General features: G+C 63.1%; 2 protein-coding genes across 5 annotated transcripts; one reads left to right on the plus strand and one right to left on the minus strand.

Moving 5' to 3' along the window:
* Positions 1-783: 783 nt before the first annotated feature.
* PERM1 (PPARGC1 and ESRR induced regulator, muscle 1) lies at positions 784-7,741 on the plus strand. Of its 2 annotated transcripts, XM_029217765.1 has the most exons (3): positions 784-6,585; positions 7,144-7,269; positions 7,531-7,741. In XM_029217765.1, the coding sequence occupies exons 1-3, from the start codon at positions 4,578-4,580 to the stop codon at positions 7,614-7,616; spliced, it is 2,220 nt and encodes a 739-aa protein (XP_029073598.1). In that variant the 5' UTR covers positions 784-4,577; the 3' UTR covers positions 7,617-7,741. The 2 variants fall into 2 exon arrangements, with proteins under 2 accessions (XP_029073598.1, XP_029073597.1); XM_029217764.1 differs by lacking the exon at positions 7,531-7,741 and having other exon boundaries at positions 6,827-7,246.
* Positions 7,742-8,953: 1,212 nt separating this feature from the next.
* On the minus strand, positions 8,954-16,416 carry PLEKHN1 (pleckstrin homology domain containing N1). 3 transcript variants are annotated; one of them, XM_029217767.1, is made up of 16 exons: positions 15,996-16,416; positions 15,797-15,896; positions 13,138-13,284; positions 12,971-13,051; positions 12,776-12,848; positions 12,350-12,477; positions 12,149-12,280; positions 11,958-12,038; positions 11,116-11,191; positions 10,849-10,997; positions 10,587-10,724; positions 10,249-10,389; positions 9,950-10,081; positions 9,557-9,766; positions 9,238-9,286; positions 8,954-9,155 (listed from the first exon to the last, which is right to left on the minus strand). In XM_029217767.1, the coding sequence occupies exons 1-16, from the start codon at positions 16,076-16,078 to the stop codon at positions 9,040-9,042; spliced, it is 1,836 nt and encodes a 611-aa protein (XP_029073600.1). In that variant the 5' UTR covers positions 16,079-16,416; the 3' UTR covers positions 8,954-9,039. The 3 variants fall into 3 exon arrangements, with proteins under 3 accessions (XP_029073600.1, XP_029073601.1, XP_029073599.1); XM_029217768.1 differs by having other exon boundaries at positions 12,149-12,244; positions 15,996-16,415; XM_029217766.1 differs by having other exon boundaries at positions 12,149-12,477.
* Positions 16,417-16,616: the final 200 nt, after the last annotated feature.

A 16,616-nucleotide genomic window follows, 5' to 3' on the forward strand; every position in this document is an offset into this window, starting at 1 on the left:
GTCCGTCTACACCCGCTCGCGGGCCTCCACAGAGACTTAAGGCCCCCAGCGCGGAGCTGGGTCAGAAGTGCGCAGATGCCCGTGTGGTCCAGAGCCCTCCCCACGAGGAGGCCCATGATTGGGGGGCGAGGAGAGAGAGGGGACGCCTCGGGTAACTCCAGCCACACCTGCTCTTCAGAAGGAACCAGGTCCACCGCGCCCTCCCCACAGCCTCCCCTCGGGTCCTGTACTGCCTTCTTCCAGGGCAGCCATGGCAACTGTAGAAAAGCCCCTGCCCCAAACCCTCCAAGCTTCCTCTGTCTGGGAAGTCCATGGGGGGGCTCTGCTGCTGTGGCTCTGTAGACAGAGACACACACGTGTGTGCCACGGAGTCGTGATGTGGCGCTGGGCCAACTGGTGTCCACATAGAAACAAAAAGGTGTGACAGGACCCCCATCACCCACCATCCACGAAAATCAGTACCATGCGCGTTGTAGTCCCAGTGAGAAAGGTAAAACGATGAAGTTCTAAAAACGTGGAAGGACATGGCGAAATCTTCATGACTTTTTGGGGCAGGCAAAGAGTTCTGTAAAAAGACAGAAGCAGGGCTTCCCTGGTGGCGCAGTGGTTAAGAATCCACCTGCCAGTGCAGAGCACACGGGTTCGAGCCCTGGTCCCGGAAGATCCCACCTGCCGTGGAGCAACTGGGCCCACGAGCCACAACTACTGAGCCTGCGCTCTAGAGCCCGTGCTCCGCAACAAGAGAAGCCACCGCAATGAGAAGCCCGCGCACCGCAACGAAGAGTAGCCCCCGCTCACCACAACTAGAGAAAAGCCTGCGCGCAGCAACAAAGACCCAACGCGGCCAAGAATCATTAATTAATTAATAAAAAAAGACAGAAACAGTGATAAGCATAAAGAACATTGTTGATAATTTGGACTATGTTAAAATTTAAAACTTCTGTTCATCAAAAGGCACTGTTAAGAGATTGAAAAGTTGAGATGGGGGGGAGATATTCATAGTACAAATATTCAAAACAGAATCCTTACCCAGAATGGGTAACAAACTCCTACAGATCAATAAGGAAAAGGCATAGAAAAGAGGCAGAAGCACTGAAGAGACACACATCTTCACAAAGGAAGATGCCAGTGGGGACTTCCTTGGTGGTCCAGCGGTTAAGACTGCGCTCCCAATGCAGGGGTCCAGGGGTTCGATCCCTGGTCAGGGAACTAGATCCCACACGCTGCAACGAAGATCCTGACTGCCGCAACTAAAGACCTGGTGCAGCCAAATAAATATTTAAAAAGAAGATGACAATGGCCAGTAACTTCATTCTTAAGGAAAGTGCTGCACCAGGCAGTGACAGGCCGTAGGCAGTGTGGGCGCAGACACACTGGAGCGAGGGCACAGCCACCCCGGAAAACTGTTGGGCAGTGTCCTCTAGAGCTGGACAAACACCTCTGACCCCACAACTCTCCAAGACCGCCAAAAGAAATGTTCCAGAATGTTCATAGCATCACTCGGAATAGCTGCAAACTGGAAATGACCCAAATCTCCATCCACAGGAAAGCGATGCACGGATCACACGTGGACCACCCTCAGCGGCGAAGTTGACCAACACAGCCTTAGCCACCGAGTCCAGAGCCTGAGGAGGAACGGGGAAGAGGACTGTGGGATTAGAAGGCAGAGAGCATGGGTACTGGTCTCTGCCCCGTTCCAGCACAGAGTGCCTGAACCTGGAAATTTCCTGCTGAGAGCACAGGAGCATCTTTTGTTCTAATGAGGCTCCTGTGGGGGCTGCTCACCAGAAAGACCAAGCCTGATGAGAAGCGTGGAACTTTCAGCCCCGCCCCCATCCTCTTGAGAAAGGAGAGGGGCTGAAAATGGGGTTAAATCGATCATGGCTGTGTGAAGAAGCCTCCACAAAATCCCGAGCGCCCCCCCCCCCGGAGGTGGGTGGAGCTGCGTCCACGCTCCTTCCCACGAAGCCCTGCCCATCTCCCAACCTGGGCCCTCATCTGCATCCTTCATCCTGCCCTTTGATAATGAACTGGTGAGCGTTAGTGAATGTCTCCCTGAGTTCTCTGAGCTCCTCTGGCAAATTAATTTAAGCCAAGGGGCAATGGGTCGTGGGAAGCTCACATCTGTAGCCAAGTCGGACAGAAGTGGTGGGTGACCTGGGGACCTGCTCCTTGCCATTGGCGTCTGAAGTTGGGGGCAGTCTGTGGGACTGAGCCCCTAAGCATCTCCAGATATTATCAGAATTGAGTTAAGCTGTCAGACACGCAGCTGGTGTCACCGAATTGCCTGGCGTGGGACACCCCCCCCACACACACTTTTGGCGACCAGTAAAGGAGACTCACAGGAGAGACATAGGAGGGAAACCTGGGTTTTCCTAACACACAGAGGCAGCGAGGAGAGACCCCAGACCAGGCTTGCCCACCCAGGGCGGCCGAGAACGTCACCCGACCTCGCTCTTCCGGGGTGACTCGGCCTCCTCCACTCGAAGCCTCGGCTGTCGTTGTCCCCACCTGCCCAGTCTCAATCCCCTGGACCCTCCTCAGAGGCCACCCTCCTCTCCACTCTAGGTCCTTCTTAGGATGTGTTGCTGTCAGAAATGATCCTATTTACCTGTTAGTTTCAATGTTTGCTGTCCAACCCCCCTACTCCCTCCTCTGTCCCCAGCGGGAGGGGTGTGTGTCACAATGACCAGGCTGGGGATAGGCAACACCAGCCTCGAGGGCAGGATGGCTCTGAGCAGGGCCTTTGGGGCCCAACTCTGCCACTTACTAGCTGTGTGGCTATGGACAACTCACTCACCCTCTCTGTGCCTTACCAAGCTCAACTGTGAAGGAGGATCCTCCTGGCGTCCCTCTCAGGATGGACACATTTTGGAAAAGTGCTCAGGGCACTGGGCAGGGTGATGCCTGTAAGGGGCTGTTCTCAGAGGCCATGCCTCCTGCCCGGCTCCTCCTGGTGACCTGCAGGTGGCAGCACCAGACCCCTGTTCCTGGAGAGACAGACTGCACTGCCACCCCCGCCTTGGGCCCCGCTTGCAGGAGCCTAGGTCGGGAGAGGTGCTGGTCTTGGGGGGCTGCCGGCAGGTGAGGTGACAGGAGGAGTGGGGAGGGCTGAGTTTTCACAGTGGGCGGGGCCACTTGAAGAGAAAAGGGCAGCCTTCGGCCAGGACGGGCAGCAGGGTAGCCTTCAGCTTAGGAAAGGGAGGTCCTGTGGGCCTGACTGCTGGTCAGCGTTCTCTAACTGGCATCTGACCTGACCAGGAAGGCGTCCCTCACGTAGCTGGCAGCCCCTCAAATGCCATCTATTTGTGGCCTGTACCCTGCCGCCTGGCAGGAGACGTGACTGCGGGGCTGTGGTATTTTGGGCAATGGGGGTGGGGCCTGCGCGGCGAGCCCTGCACCATGCTGCTCTGGGACAGGCAGCTTGGATGCCCAGCTCCGCTGCCCCGGCTGGCTGTGGGTTCCCAGGTACAGTACTGTCAGCCCCTCATTCCCACTCTGAGGGGTCCCAAGGCAGACAGCCCCCACTGGGACCTCCCCTAGGACCAGAGGGGAGGACGAGGTGCAGCGGGGTCAGGAAGCCGCAGTGCCCTGGTCTCAAGGCACCTCCATCTCAGGACTTGCCTGGCCAGAGTGACCTCCCACCGCCCTGGGTCCAGTGGCAGCTGACCAAGGCCCAAATGGCAGCCCCCTGCAGGGGGCTGAGAGGTTAGGGGGTGTCAGCCAGGTAGGGTTGCCTTAGTTCACTGAGACGCGGGGAGGGGACCTCTGCCGGCTGGGCAGATCTGGTCAGGGGCACAGACACTGAGGATGGCCCCGGGGGGGCTGGTGGGAATCAGGAGGCTCATTTCTGTTGTGGGACCTCCTGCCCAGGCAGGGGCAGAGCCAGGCTCGCCCTGATGACCCCTGAGAGGGCTCTGGCCAGCACTAGCTTGACCTTGGTAAGCTCAGAGGAAGCCTAGCAGTCTGTCCCAGCCAAGGCCGGTGGAAGGTCATCACCAAAGACTGGTCACCTGCTGGGCACTGCGGCTCCTCTGAGGCATGTCGGGATAGTCCGGCGCTGACTGTCGCCCAGGTAAACTGAGCCCTGGTGGGTGGTCCTTGAAATGGGCTTTGGTATATAGAGTTGGCCTCGGTACCAACAACTCTGCAGGAAAGCTGGAGGCGGACCCAGCTGAACAGAAAATGCATAACGTTGTGGAGGAAAACTCCTCCTGGGGATGAAAACCCAAACATGAGGAACCCTATTCTTTAGTGAACTTCACTAACCTGAATGCAGGACTGTAGCAATATGTCACTGTAACGTTATCATTTGCAGTCAGTTTGGGAGCACGGAAGGTGGGTTTCGGATGTTCTAGCTCCAGGAAGCCATCAGGTTTGAGATCAGCACAGCTTCCCTCTGGATTCTGTTTGTTCTGCTTTCTTTCAGGACGGAGAAGGAGTGCTGGCCCCTGAGCCAGGGAGGCGTGGGATGCCCAGGGGGCAGGTGGGGTGCGGGCAGTGTGTGCCGGCCAGGGCGCCGGGCCTGGGCCCATGAAGAGCCTGGTCTGTGGTTCACGTGCCTCTGCTGACCCAGAATGGAGAGCTTCCAGTGCAGCGGCCAGCTGAGCGGCCAGGACCGGGCTGAGTTTTCAGCCGCTGACGCAAAGTGCGCCCTCCTACGGGCCAGCCTGGCCTCTGGGCATGAGCTCTTGTCCAGTAACACTGACCAAAGGGACAGCAGTGGCAGCAGCCCCCCAGGGCCCCTGCCCCTTCCTGAGGGGCAGCTGGCTCCCAGGGGGAGTGACTGGCCTGGCTCTGAGGGGGAGAAGGTAGCCGCCCGGCAGCTGGTCAGCAGGTCTTGGTGTGAGCCCGTGCTGGCCCCAGAGGCCGGTCAGCAGACGCCCAGCGTGTCCGTGCGGCCAGAAGCTCAGCCGTCCCTCGGCCCTGGTGCTGCCCCTCTGGTCCAGGGCTCATCCCTCCCGGGGCCAGTGTCTTCCAGAGGCGAGAGGCAGAGGCTTCTGCAGGGCCCAGCCCCCCGGGGTCTTGCCCCTACTCTCACGGGTGAGCCCGCTCGGAGCCCCGATTCCACCGGCTGCAGCGCTGCCCCCCAGAGGCCCCCTGGCAGCCCTGGAGCCCTGCTGCGCAGCCCCAGCCAAAAGAAGAGGCGGGCTGCAGGCACCAAGGCGGGTGGGCGCTTGGGTGACCCAGGCCCTGCTCCCACCCAGCTGGGCTCCCTACTGCTCACTGAGGCTGGGGCCGAGGACGGCCTTGGCCTGGCTGGGTCCAGGGGGAAGGGTCTCCGGGTGGGGACCACAGGGCAGACATCAGGAGCTGGGCAGATCGAGCTGGGGCCAGAGTCTCCAGAAGCCCCTGAGCAGGTGGCCAGGCGAGGGCCAGGTGTGGATCTGTCTACATCTGTCCCTACCACTGAGCAGGGTACAGACCTAATCGGAATGACCCTCAGAACTGAGCCACGCACTATATCCACGCTTGACCTGGAGGCTTCTGCAGATGTCACAATGGCTAAGTCAGACGTGGCTTTGTCCACACCCACCTCCGAGCCTCAACCCGATGAGCCTCTGTCTACACCTGCCTCCAAGCCTAGACTGGATGTGGACCTGCTTGTGCCAGGTCCAGGGGTCCAGCTGGAGGTGGGTTCATCTACGCCTGTCTCAAAGGCTATTCGCCGTACAGCTCTGCCTCACCTGGTTTCTGAGGCTGGGTCTGATGTGGGTGTGTCTACACCTGCTCCCATCCCCGAGGCTGGGCCTGACGTGGCGGAGCTGGAGGTTGCCCCAGTGGCCAAGCTGGGTTTGAGCCCTATTCGGTCTCCAGAGGGGGGCCGACAGAAGCCCAGAGGGGAGCCCTCAGCAGGTGCCCCTGGACACCGCACTGGGGAGCCCCCGCTAGGCCCTATCCAAGCCCCCAAGAAGAAGAAAGTGCGATTCTCCATGGCTGTGCCCAGCCCCGAGGAGCCAGGGTCAGGAGAGGCCTCGAGCCCAGCCTTCCCAGCCACAGCCCCCAGGACAGCAGCTGGGGGCCGCAGGGCATCTGGAGCCTGGGACACCGTGGCAGTTGGGCCCTGGACCCCCCAGCCTCGGATCCTGAAGCACCTGCCTCCCCCTGCCCCCTCTGCCTCAGCGGGGCCTGGGCGCAGCTGCTCCTTTGCGGTGACCCTCCCAGAAGCCTATGAGTTCTTCCTTTGTGACACCATCGAGGAAGAGGATGAAGATGTTGAGGAGGAAGCAGAGGCTAGCCAGGCTCTGGCCGAAGTCCAGTGGCCGGGTGTGTGCGAGTTCTTCTTCCAAGATGGCCAAACCCAGAGGTCGAGGCCCCGGGAAGGCCACTCCCAGGCCCCACCCCTCCAGGCTGAGCCTGTGCCGGCCCCTCCACCAGGAGATCCCACACCCATCTCCATCCCCGAGGCCTACGAACACTTCCTCGGGGAGGACGCGTCAGGGGGCATGCTGGGGCCGGCTGCGCTTTTCCAGATGCAGGCCACGGAGACCCCCAGGTCAGTCCCCTGGGACGTGGGGACCGGCACCCCACCAGGGCCCAGCCCAGCCTCAGCGGAGCAGCTTGCCCCGGCCATCAGGCAAGCAGGTGTGTGTTGCGGGGACCCCATGGCCTGTCCAGGACCTGGGTACACACTGTCCAGGGAGTTGGGCCAAGAGGGCCACTGGGGAGGGGCAAGCCAGGACCCTGGGTTGCGAGCTGGTGGGGTCCCTCAGGGATGATCTGGGCAGGAAGGACCAGCTCCTGGCCACCCCAGGACCCGGTCCAGGTGGGGCAGCCCCAGTCGAGCAGGGCTTTGGCTCCACACTGACCGTGGCCCTGTGTTCAGGCCCAGGTAACAGCAGTGCCTGCCCCCAGCCTGTAGCAGGCAGGCGTTGGGGCAGCTCCAGCTCAGGCCATGCCGCCTGCCAGAGAAGGCTCGCATTCCCCCTGGACGGTATTTTACAAACCAGGAAACGGTGCCCCAGACGTACTCGCCCAAGTCAGCCTGACTCAACTATGCCACACGTTACCCTGTATCACGGGGAGGATGTGACTCAAGACAGACATGTCTCAGGACAGACATGGCCAGGAGAGACATGTCCCAGGGCAGATGCGTCTGAGTGGGACAACGGCAGGAGCTCAGGACATGCTTCTCTTTCCTAGGGGAACCCCGGGGTCCCCTCACCTCGTTTACCTTCAGCCAGAATGACATGTGCCTGGTGTTTGTAGCCTTCGCTACCTGGGCTGTGAGAACATCAGACCTGCATGCCCCAGATGCCTGGAAAACAGGTTTGTGGGCCCGGGGGGCGGGGGGCTGGTGTCTAGAAGCCAAATGGAGGGGCAGTGGTGATGTCCCAGCTTCTGGGCCAGCAGGGGTGAGGGGCACATGGGGAGGCGCAGGTGTCTCCCCTGACGGGTCTCCTGCGTTGCTCACCCACCCTCACCCCGCTGGCCTCCTCCCATCCTTTGAGAACCCCGCCGTGTGGATGGAGGGTGGGGACCGGGCCGGAATGGAGCCGGCACTCAGGAGGTCTTGTACTTCTCTTGCAGTTCTGCTGGCCAACATCGGCACCATCTCCGCCATCCGGTACTTCCGCCGGCAGGTGGGGCGGGGGCGCCGCAGCCCCAGCTCCTAAGACCCAGGCTCTGCCCAGGAAGACGCAGGATGAGGAAATGTCCACAGGTGCTCAGGATGAGGTGTTGCCCTCAGGCCTTGCCCTTTGACCCTTGCGTTCTGCGGCGTCTAGGAAGGAGCCTGCGTCCTTGGTCCTGGCTCCCTTGGACTCCACCCGAGGGTCCAGCCAGTGGCCGAGGCCGAGGCTGTGTTCCACACTTGGGAGTGGGAGATTCTGGAAGGCTGGGAGGGTAGGCCAAGCAGGAAGCTGGGAGTCAGTAAGGTGCCAGATTAGCAACAAAAAACACAAGATGTCCATCGAAACTGGAGTAGTTTGAGACCTACTTATGCTAAGGAATTATTTGTGGTTTATCTGAAACCAGAGTTAACTGGAGTCCTAATCCTATGTGGTTATCCTGTTGGAGGGAGGGGCATGATGGGGCTTCAGAGCAGCAGCGAGGCCCCAGCTGGAGATCTGGGCAGAGGGCCTTGAGGCTGGGGGCTGGCGTCCCAGGGACCCTCTGCCCTGTTTATAAGTGGGCTGGGCCGCTGGAGGCCTCTGAGGCCTCTCTAACCCCTGAACCCCAGGGGTCTGTGGTCAAGGCCTCCTCGGCTCCCGCCCGAGATGCTGAGCAGGTACCCAGAGGGGCCCTGCAGGCTGGGGGTCTGTAGGGCAGAGCCTGGAGCCCCTCCTCTGGGGAGCCCTGGAGGAGGTGCAGAGGCAGAAGGCAAGGGTATCAGGTGGAGGGACGGGACACCTGGGTTCGCCCAGAGCTGACAGGAGCCGGAGGTGACACAGGAAGGTGGACAGGGTGCGGGCAGTAGTGGAGCAAGGGGGCTGCCAGACTAGGCGCTGGGGGGGCGTCCAGCTCCGAGGCAGCACATATAGGGTCCCCGGGACGCAGGAGACTCCTGCTGCTCAGGACAGAACGCGTGGACACACGGCACCAATAAAATCTCTTTCTTTCTTGTTTAGTCTCTTGCCGGTTTCTCCCGACCTTCACGCGCACATGCGCCCAGGCCACCTTCCTGCCTCCTGCTTGTGATGTCTCAGACCCTGTGCCCTCTGGCCTCACATACTCTGACTCTCGCTAACTGACCTTCTCAGCCCTCTGACCTTTACACCTGTGCCATCCCCCCCTCTCCCAGGTGAAGCCCCTACCCCGAGTCCCCTCCCTCATTCCTTCCCTGAGAGGCAGGCCGAGGTTTGGCCCCTCTGGGCGTCCAGTCACCTTGGCCAAGGTGTCCTGAGGATGAGGCCCTCCTGACCCCTCAAGAGCCCAGGGTAACTCAGGGTTCTGGAGGCCCCCTCCACCTGCTGGGGTCAGACCCTGACTCGATACTGGGTGCCTGTGGCCCCACTAAAAAGCCCCAGGTCCTGCTTCAGCCCCTCCTGCAGGGTCAATGCAGGCAGGTGGTCCCGAGAAGCAGCCTCCTGGTGGCCATCAGATCCACTGGACGAGCCCGCCTTCAGCCTCAGCTGCTCCTCGAGGCCACCGCTGGTGGGAAGGTGACAGAGCTTTGTCCCAGACACTGTTGGAGCTCCTTGGGGGGCGGCCGTCTGGTGGGGAGGGCAGAGATGCATGTGCTTTCAGGAAGCGACACCCAGAGCTTTCCCAGGAAGAGGCAGGGCCCTCACTCACCTGGGGGAGGTGGCGGGGGTTCGGGCGCAACTTCCCTCGCAGGAGAGACCTGGGGACCCCAACGACAAGTCTGAGGGATGGGCCCTCAGACCGGCTTGGTGGCCAGCTCAGGGACCTGCCGGACCCCACCCCCACCTTTCCTCTTGCCCCCACCCCCTTCCTGCCGCTGCTCCCATCCTTGGTCTCCGCCCATCCTCCCTTCCCCCATTTCCGTCTCTCCTGCTCCCTCAGGGTCCCAGGAGGCCCCATGCGGTCTCCTCTCCACCCCCTCCACCCCCCGCAGCAGAACCCCTTGCCCGGGGTGGGGGCTGCTACTCACAAGCTGAGGGGAGCCTGGGGGCCGGGACCCCCGGCCCTTGATGGAGCCGCGATGCCGCTGAGAGGCTCGGGCCTGCGGGACTCCCTTCTCGGAGAGCAAGTGGGGGCCGGAGAATCCAGAGCTGGGGTCAGAGACAGGCACGGACACGGGGCCAAAGGGGAATGCGCTCGAGGGCTCAGGTCCGAGTGAGCTCTGCATCGCACTGAGGAACTGTCAGGAGAGCGTTGGTGACTGAGGCCCTGGGCTGGGACCTCCGTGCAGCTGAGGGGCCCCTGCCCCAGAAACCCCCTTAGCTTCCTGTGGCAGCCTGAGCAGATCTCAGGCTTCAGGCACCCTCTCAGCCTCAGGCTGCGGCCACGTCCAGCTCTTTCTGTCACCCAGCAGGGGACTGACCTTGTCCAGGTCCTGGATGTCTGTGACCCTGCGGCGGGAAGTGGCAGGTGGTGTGTAGGGGTCAGCGTAGAGCGGGGAGTGCGGTGTCTCCAGAGAATGGTCTGGGGCCTCAGGGCCATCCTCCAGCCTCAACTACAGGCAAGAGACAGAACAGACAGAACCGCTGGAGCTGGAAGCGTCCAAGCCCTCCCTTCTCTGTGCAAGAAGCCTCTGGGTGGCTCCAGGACCGAGGAGGCCGGGGAGATGGAGGGCGGGAGGGAGAGCCATGCCTGGAGCCGGGGTCAGCGTGCTGGGCCCACCTTGGTCAGGTCCAGGTGCAGTGGGGTGGCTGGACCGGGTCCCTCGCCCTGGGCCTTGCTCCTGGGTGATCGGTTGCTGCCGGCCCGTCTCAGCTTTGCCTTGTGCCCACCGACGCTGGGGCAGCCAGGGCTGGCTTGCTCCTGCGGGGACCAAGGACCTTCCAGAATGTTCCCCAGGGCCCTCTCCCACATACCCCTCTGAGGCTACACAGAGCTCCTCCGGTCTGAGTCCCCTCCCCTGAGGAACTAGGGCCCTACTTGCAGTGGGGTCCCCAACACAAACTCGCCGCAGTGTCCCCCGCCCCCTTCCTCTGCCCGTTCCCCCCCCAGATACTCACTGGTGCGGGCCGGGCAGGGTAGCCTCCGGTGGACTCAGGCGTGGAGTGGCTGGTGTGGTTGGAGGTGGGTGCTGGGCACCCCGAGTCCCAGCTGGTCCGTCCGCCAGAGGACAGTGAGCCTCGGCCACTGCCCACAGCCTGGGCAGCCGGCGGTGGGTAAGGGTGAGCCGGATGGCAGGGCCCCTCCCCACACCGCCCCGGGCCCAGGCCCACCCTCCTGTTTCACCGCTGCCCAGCGGCACCTCCCCTGCTGACTCCTCACCTGTGGGGGCGCCCGCAGCCCCGGGAAGCTCTCGGGTCCGGGCAGTGGGGAGGTCCTGTCCTCGCGGCAGGCCGACTGCAGGCAGAGCAGCCAGTGGCCATAATCCTCGTAGCTGGCACACACCACACGGATGGTGTTGATGAGACGGCCTGGCACACAGATGCCGTGAGGGGGCCTGGCAGGCAGGGTGCCCCCTGCAAAGCCCCGGTGCAGAGCTGGGTGCGCGCTAGGCTCACACCCTCTCTCCCAGGCCTGGCCTCTGCCCACCTTCGATCAGGAAAGAGCGGATCTGTTTCTCCGTCTCGTTCAGGTTGATGTGGATGGCGCTGAGCGGGAGCTCCCCCTGCGGGGCATCCAGGGGGGACGAGGCCTTAGTTAGGGGGAGCAACCCTTGTGCCCACTGCCCCGTCTTGTCCTCCCGAGCTGGGTGGGCACTCGGACGCCAGGCAGAGGGCAAGGCAGGTCCAAGGCCGACACCCCGTGGGAGGCCAGGCACTCCCCGTCTGTCCTTGGGGGGTGCCTTCACCCCCGGTCTCCAGGTGGGGCCTTCGCCAGCCAGTGGCCGACACAGGACTGGTCGGGGACTGGTCCCCTGGGCCACCCGCTAAGATGGGGGTGGGTGGGAAGGGATTACGAGGAAGCCCCCTGTGTGTTTCTCAGTGACTGAAAGCCATGATCACCCCCAGAGTAGAATGTAGTGCCCTGATGCACATGACACTCGCTCTGGCCCCGAAGGACCTTCACACCCACGCCCGGGCCCGCACGTGCACACATACACGCATAAGCCTCAGGCACCAGGAAGATGCCGCTCAGAGGTCTAGGCCCCTCTTAGGGGCACCAGGGGCCCCCACGCCACCCACCCAGGTGATGGGTCTGCTGGTGCCTGAGGACCCTCTAGGATGACACGGGACGCTGAGGCAGGGCACCCACCTTCCTCGCCCACGTCAGGCTAAGACCAGACTGACCAGGGCAGCGGGCTGGGTGGGTGGGGCCAGTGCTATCTGTCCCAACAGGCCCCGAAATACAGGTTCCTCCTGAGCTGCTGCCCCCTCCCACCCCCACGCAGAGGGTGTGTCCCTGGGGCGGGTCCACAGTGGGGAGGGACCCACCTTAAAGCAAAGCCCATCTGCTTCCTCGGAGAATATGGCCAGGGAGGTCGGGTACAGGACCAGGAGCCGGTCCCACTGCTCCTGTGAGGGGCCGCAGGGCAGAGTAGGGGCTCCACCGGCACACACCCAGGGCCCCCACCTGCCGCCTGCGCCCCTCCCCCACCTCCTCCACCTCTGCGCCCCCCACCCACCTGTGAGGGCAGATGCTGCAGCTTGACCCTTGAGGCGCAGATGGCGGTGCCCACCACCTGGAGCCCTGATGCCGTCCGCAGCGGGGTCAGCCTGCGCTGCAGAGTCCAGGGGAGCTCGTTCTCAGGGGGGCCCTGGTAGAGGGGGTTCAAGGGCAGGAGGAGAGTGGGGATGGAAAGGGGCGTGGGGTTCCCAGCACTGACCTGCGGCGGTGCCGGGTGGCGGCGCGGCACCCCTCCCACGAGGGCTATCTGCTTCTCCAGGTGGTAGAGCCAGCGGTCCAGCTCGGCCTGGCTGGGGCAGAGCACGAGAAGGGGGGCGGGCAGCGGGCCTGCGGGAGAGGGGCAGAGTAGGCTAGGCCAGCGGCCACAAGAAAGGCTCCTCAAGGGTTGGGGGGAGCCACTGATGACCACACGCACAGCTCTGGAGGCCCCCGACCCACTGCCCTCCGCCCCAGCCCGGCAGACGCATGTGTGCCCATCGGAGGAAAGGCCAGGACCCCTCAACATGCTCCGAGCCCCGCCCGGGTCCTGGGGCCGGTCGACGGCCAGGTTCACTGAGCAGCCTTAGTGCTCTCGCCCTCCTGGGGGCCAGGTCAGCACAGGCAGCACCCCCGCGCCCCTGCGCACCTGTGATCTGGAAGGCATGCTCTCTGGATCCCTCGAGTGGGCAGACACTCAGCTCCATCAGTGGTAACAGCCCCTGCCAGAGCACAGCGGGAGGGAAGGGCTGGGGGACTGGGCCCAGCAGGACTGGGCCGCGTGCCCCCCAAGGGGCTGCTCTCTCCCTCTCCCCCAGCTCCTCCACTGCCCATGTCCCCTCACCTGGAAAGTGAGTCCTTCAGAACCATGGGCCTGGAAGTAGAGGTGGGAGGGGAAGAGCTCCAGGTAGCAGTCGCTGATGTCCTGGGGGAGAGTGGGGCCAGGGTCTGAGGGCTGGGGGCAGGCCCCGGGGTGGCCCTCAAGCATGCCCCTCCCGGCCCGGCCCCCACCTGGCTGTGCTGGAAACGCAGCTGGACCTTGGTGTAGTGCACAACCGTGCCCAGGCTCCTCACGGGCGCCCTCCGCTGTCCTGCCTTGAACACACTCAGGAAAGGCTGCTCCAGGTTTTCTTGCTGGCTCTCCAGGCTCGGGATGCTCTGGGGTGGGGGCAGAGCTCAGGCGAGGGGGCCTGACCAGCGGCCAGCAGCCCTGGCCCCCAGTCTCACAATACACAGGTTAAGAACGCGCACGCAGCATCACACGTGTGTACAGAACCCTGTCCACACTCACAGCCTCTTCACATGCAAACAACGCAGCGCGCACACACACACACACACACACACACAGCCTCTTCACATGCAAACAACGCAGCACACACACACACACACTCAGCCTCCATGCTGGTCACAGAACTCTGTGCTCTAGTCTTGGAGTCATCGAGGTTTCAATTCAATGCAGATACAACCTTAGCTTTGCTATTTCCCAGCCGTGTTCCCTTATTTTGGTTATTCAACCTCCCAAGACTTGTTGGTCAGAAGGGTTTTCAGGTGTCCAGGTGAGACGATGCTCGAATCCCTCCCACACCTCAGGGTTGGCTACTAACATTTTAAAACTTGGTTCTACCAAGAAAGAGGGGGGCTGATTTGTAGTATTTGCCAGTTTCCCTGGTGTAAGTACTCCCGTCACAGCCCATTTCAAGCCACCAGCACACTGCCACACGCCCCCAATCTCCCTCTCAGCGGAGGCCAAGGTCCTGACAATGACCAAGGGGTCCTCTCCCCTCACATCAGGCACGTGCCCGTCTCAGGACCTTGGCCTTGCTGCCCCCTCTGCCTGGACCACTCAGCTCGGACCACTCAGCCCAGCCCCTTCTCACCCCATCCAGAGCCTGGCTCAGACCCCCTTCTCTGTGAGCCCCTGTCCGGGTGCCCTTCCAACATTCTAGCCTCACTGACCCCCGCGCATTGGTCCTCCTGTACGTTTCTGCTCAGCGCTGGCCACGTCTGGCTTACTCTGTCTTTTACTTCTTTGTTTTATCACCTGGCTTGGTCATGGGATGAGAACGGTACGAGAATGGGGCCCGTTGCTGGGCCAGGGCCTAGGACGGGCCTGGAGTGTGCTGGGGGCTCCATGTCTGTCTGCTGAAGACAGGGAGGGTGAGTGCCCACCAACAGCTGACCCTGGCACACAGAGAATCCTCTATAAACAGGGGCTTGACTGTCAGAATGGAGTCAGACCGGGACGGGCACCGAACTGGGGCTGGAGGGGCTGAGGTCTGGGATCAGGGTGTGCTGGGGAGCTGGCAGGGGCTGCTGTGCCCTGACCAAGCTGAGGCACCCCTTGGGCAAGCCCAGGAATGTGAACAGACAGACTCACAGCTTGCTGGCGTCCCTGCCTTTGGGTGGGGCCTCCTGCACCCACACCCAGTGCAGGGAATGATGCCGGACGGGACCCATGAAAAACAGGCCACAGTGCAGGAAGGGCCACGCAGCTGGGCCTGTGGCCTGGGCTCAGCCCTGGGGCCGTGGCTGGGCAGGCTCTCGTGTGGGTGTAGAACCCACACCCGGGCAGGGCTCGCGGAGCGCTGGCTCCTCCCCCGGCCCCACTCCCAGAGGTTCAGCAAGCCGGGTCCCCTCTCCAGCTGCCATGTCTCGGCCCAGGCGGAGCCTGGACAGAGGGAGCTGAGGTCTGAGATGCGGCCACACAGAGGGATGCCGCCTGGGACTTGTCGGAAGTGCTCTGTCCACTTCTCTGAGGCAGCCTGGTCTCTGAAGCCAGCACTTGGCCACAGGGAGCCCAGGACACCCCAGGGAGGAGGAGAGGGGACAGCCCGACTGGGGCACTTGGGAAGCTGGCTCGGGAGCCCACACCAGCTGTTGTGAGGACCGAGGGGCGCAGGGCAGCTGTGTCTGGGGCAAGGACCTGGGGGGTCACTTCTCTCACATCCCAGGGCCTCTGCACACAGCAGAGCCTTGCCCCACCCCTTGCCATGCTGCGTTAAAGGGCGGGTGTCTCTCCCCCTCGGCCAGCTGGGCAGGGGCTTAGGGGTGGCGTTCAGCTCGGGGTGGCCTGCCATGTGCTTGGGAGCCATGTCCCTGTGGCAGGGCCTGGGGGCGGGGCGCAGGGGCTGCTGTGGGATGAGGCAGCGGTGGACACTGAAGGGACACCCCTTGGAGAAACCAGGGCCGAGGGTAGGGGGGAGGCCGGCTCACTGTGCACCCGAAGCCCCTAACTCTCGGAGTGACAGGGGGGCGTGGCGGTTCACGGCCCTGTCACCAGCCTGACGCCTGTGCCCACACGGCAGCAGCCAAGACACGCGTGCTCGTCCAGCTCCAACGTGCCCAGACACGCTGTCCTGGGCCCAGGCCCGGGGCGGGGGGCGGACACCAGGGCCCCCAGGCAGGGCTGGCGCGTGGCGGGGCGTGGAGGCCCCGCCCCACCGCCCCACTGACTCAGGGCCGGGCCTCAGTTTCACTCTGCTCAGACTTTCGGCCGATGAGCTTCCCAGGGCAGGGCTGCACCTACTTCCTCCCTGTGCCGTGGACTTGACTCCCCTGGTCCGACGGGGAAGACGCCGGGCCCAGCACAGGCAGGACACACACGCGCGGTCACACGCAGACCACCACGGCCACGCCCCCTCGAGCCAGGGCTCACTGACCGGCTGCTCACCGTTCCAGGGATGAAGCGGAAGATCTTGTCGGCAGTGGTGTCCCCATCCGGACTGGCCTCGGTGCCAAACAGGCCGACCAGCTTCCGGGCGCCGTCCTCTCTGGGAACAAGGGAAGGGGTGCTCACAGCCTGGCCCCCGAGGCAGATTGAGGGAGATCCTGTGACCGAGCGGCCGCAGCTGTACCCTGCCCCGCCTCACCTATTTCCCTTCAGCGAGGGCTTTCTGGAAAAGGAGGCTCGGAGCCTCCTAGGGGCCTGAGGGACACAGTGGCTGTTCCCCATGGGCAGCGGTGGCAGCCGGCCCGAGTAGAGCAGGTCGACAGGTCTGGGTCCCTCTGTCCCGAGCCTCCTGCCCCACCTCCTGGGGCGGGGCTCTGGGGCGGCCTGCCCTGTACCCAAGGGCCGGGGAGGCGGAGCCTTTCTGGGAGGGACCTGGCCCCCACCTGAGGCTGAGCTGAGCCTTTCAGTTCCCTGCCCGGGGTCCTCCACACACGCCAGCCAGCGGGGGGCGGGGAAGGCTGCCCTCCTCTCACCGCCCAGTGAAGAGCCCCCAGTCTGTACAGGAGGGGGCCCACAGGCCAGACTGTGATTGCATCAGACTGGGGGTGCCTAGAGCTGGAGCTCCGTGAGCCTAGGCATCCCCTTCCAGACCTCCCCACCGTGTGAGCACACATCCTGTTTCCACCGAAATGTCTGTTGCTGAGTCACCAGTGACTGCGGGGGCTGTGTGCTTGCTCTCAGCTGTTGAAGCAGGGATTTGCAACTGGGTCAGGGGAAGCCAGGACCCTCCCGCAGCCTCCTCTCTTGCCTCAGTCCAATC

This window comes from Monodon monoceros, unplaced genomic scaffold (genome assembly GCF_005190385.1).
Source record: "Monodon monoceros isolate NGI ecotype Baffin Bay Population unplaced genomic scaffold, NGI_Narwhal_1 Super_Scaffold_12, whole genome shotgun sequence".
Taxonomy (NCBI): domain Eukaryota; kingdom Metazoa; phylum Chordata; class Mammalia; order Artiodactyla; family Monodontidae; genus Monodon; species Monodon monoceros.

Excerpts from the sequence above, each read along its gene's own strand:
- PERM1 (XM_029217764.1), top strand. The coding sequence starts at position 4,578 with ATGGAGAGCTTCCAGTGCAGCGGCCAGCTGAGCGGCCAGGACCGGGCT. Across the intron at positions 6,586-6,826 it reads CCCGGCCATCAGGCAAGCAG|GCCCAGGTAACAGCAGTGCC; the intron begins GTGTGTGTTGCG and ends CCCTGTGTTCAG.
- PLEKHN1 (XM_029217766.1), bottom strand. The coding sequence starts at position 16,078 with ATGGGGAACAGCCACTGTGTCCCTCAGGCCCCTAGGAGGCTCCGAGCC. Across the intron at positions 13,052-13,137 it reads TGCGTTTCCAGCACAGCCAG|GACATCAGCGACTGCTACCT; the intron begins GTGGGGGCCGGG and ends ACTCTCCCCCAG. Across the intron at positions 9,287-9,556 it reads CCCCAGGCTCCCCTCAGCTT|GTCTCTCCTGCGAGGGAAGT; the intron begins GTGAGTAGCAGC and ends TGGGGTCCCCAG.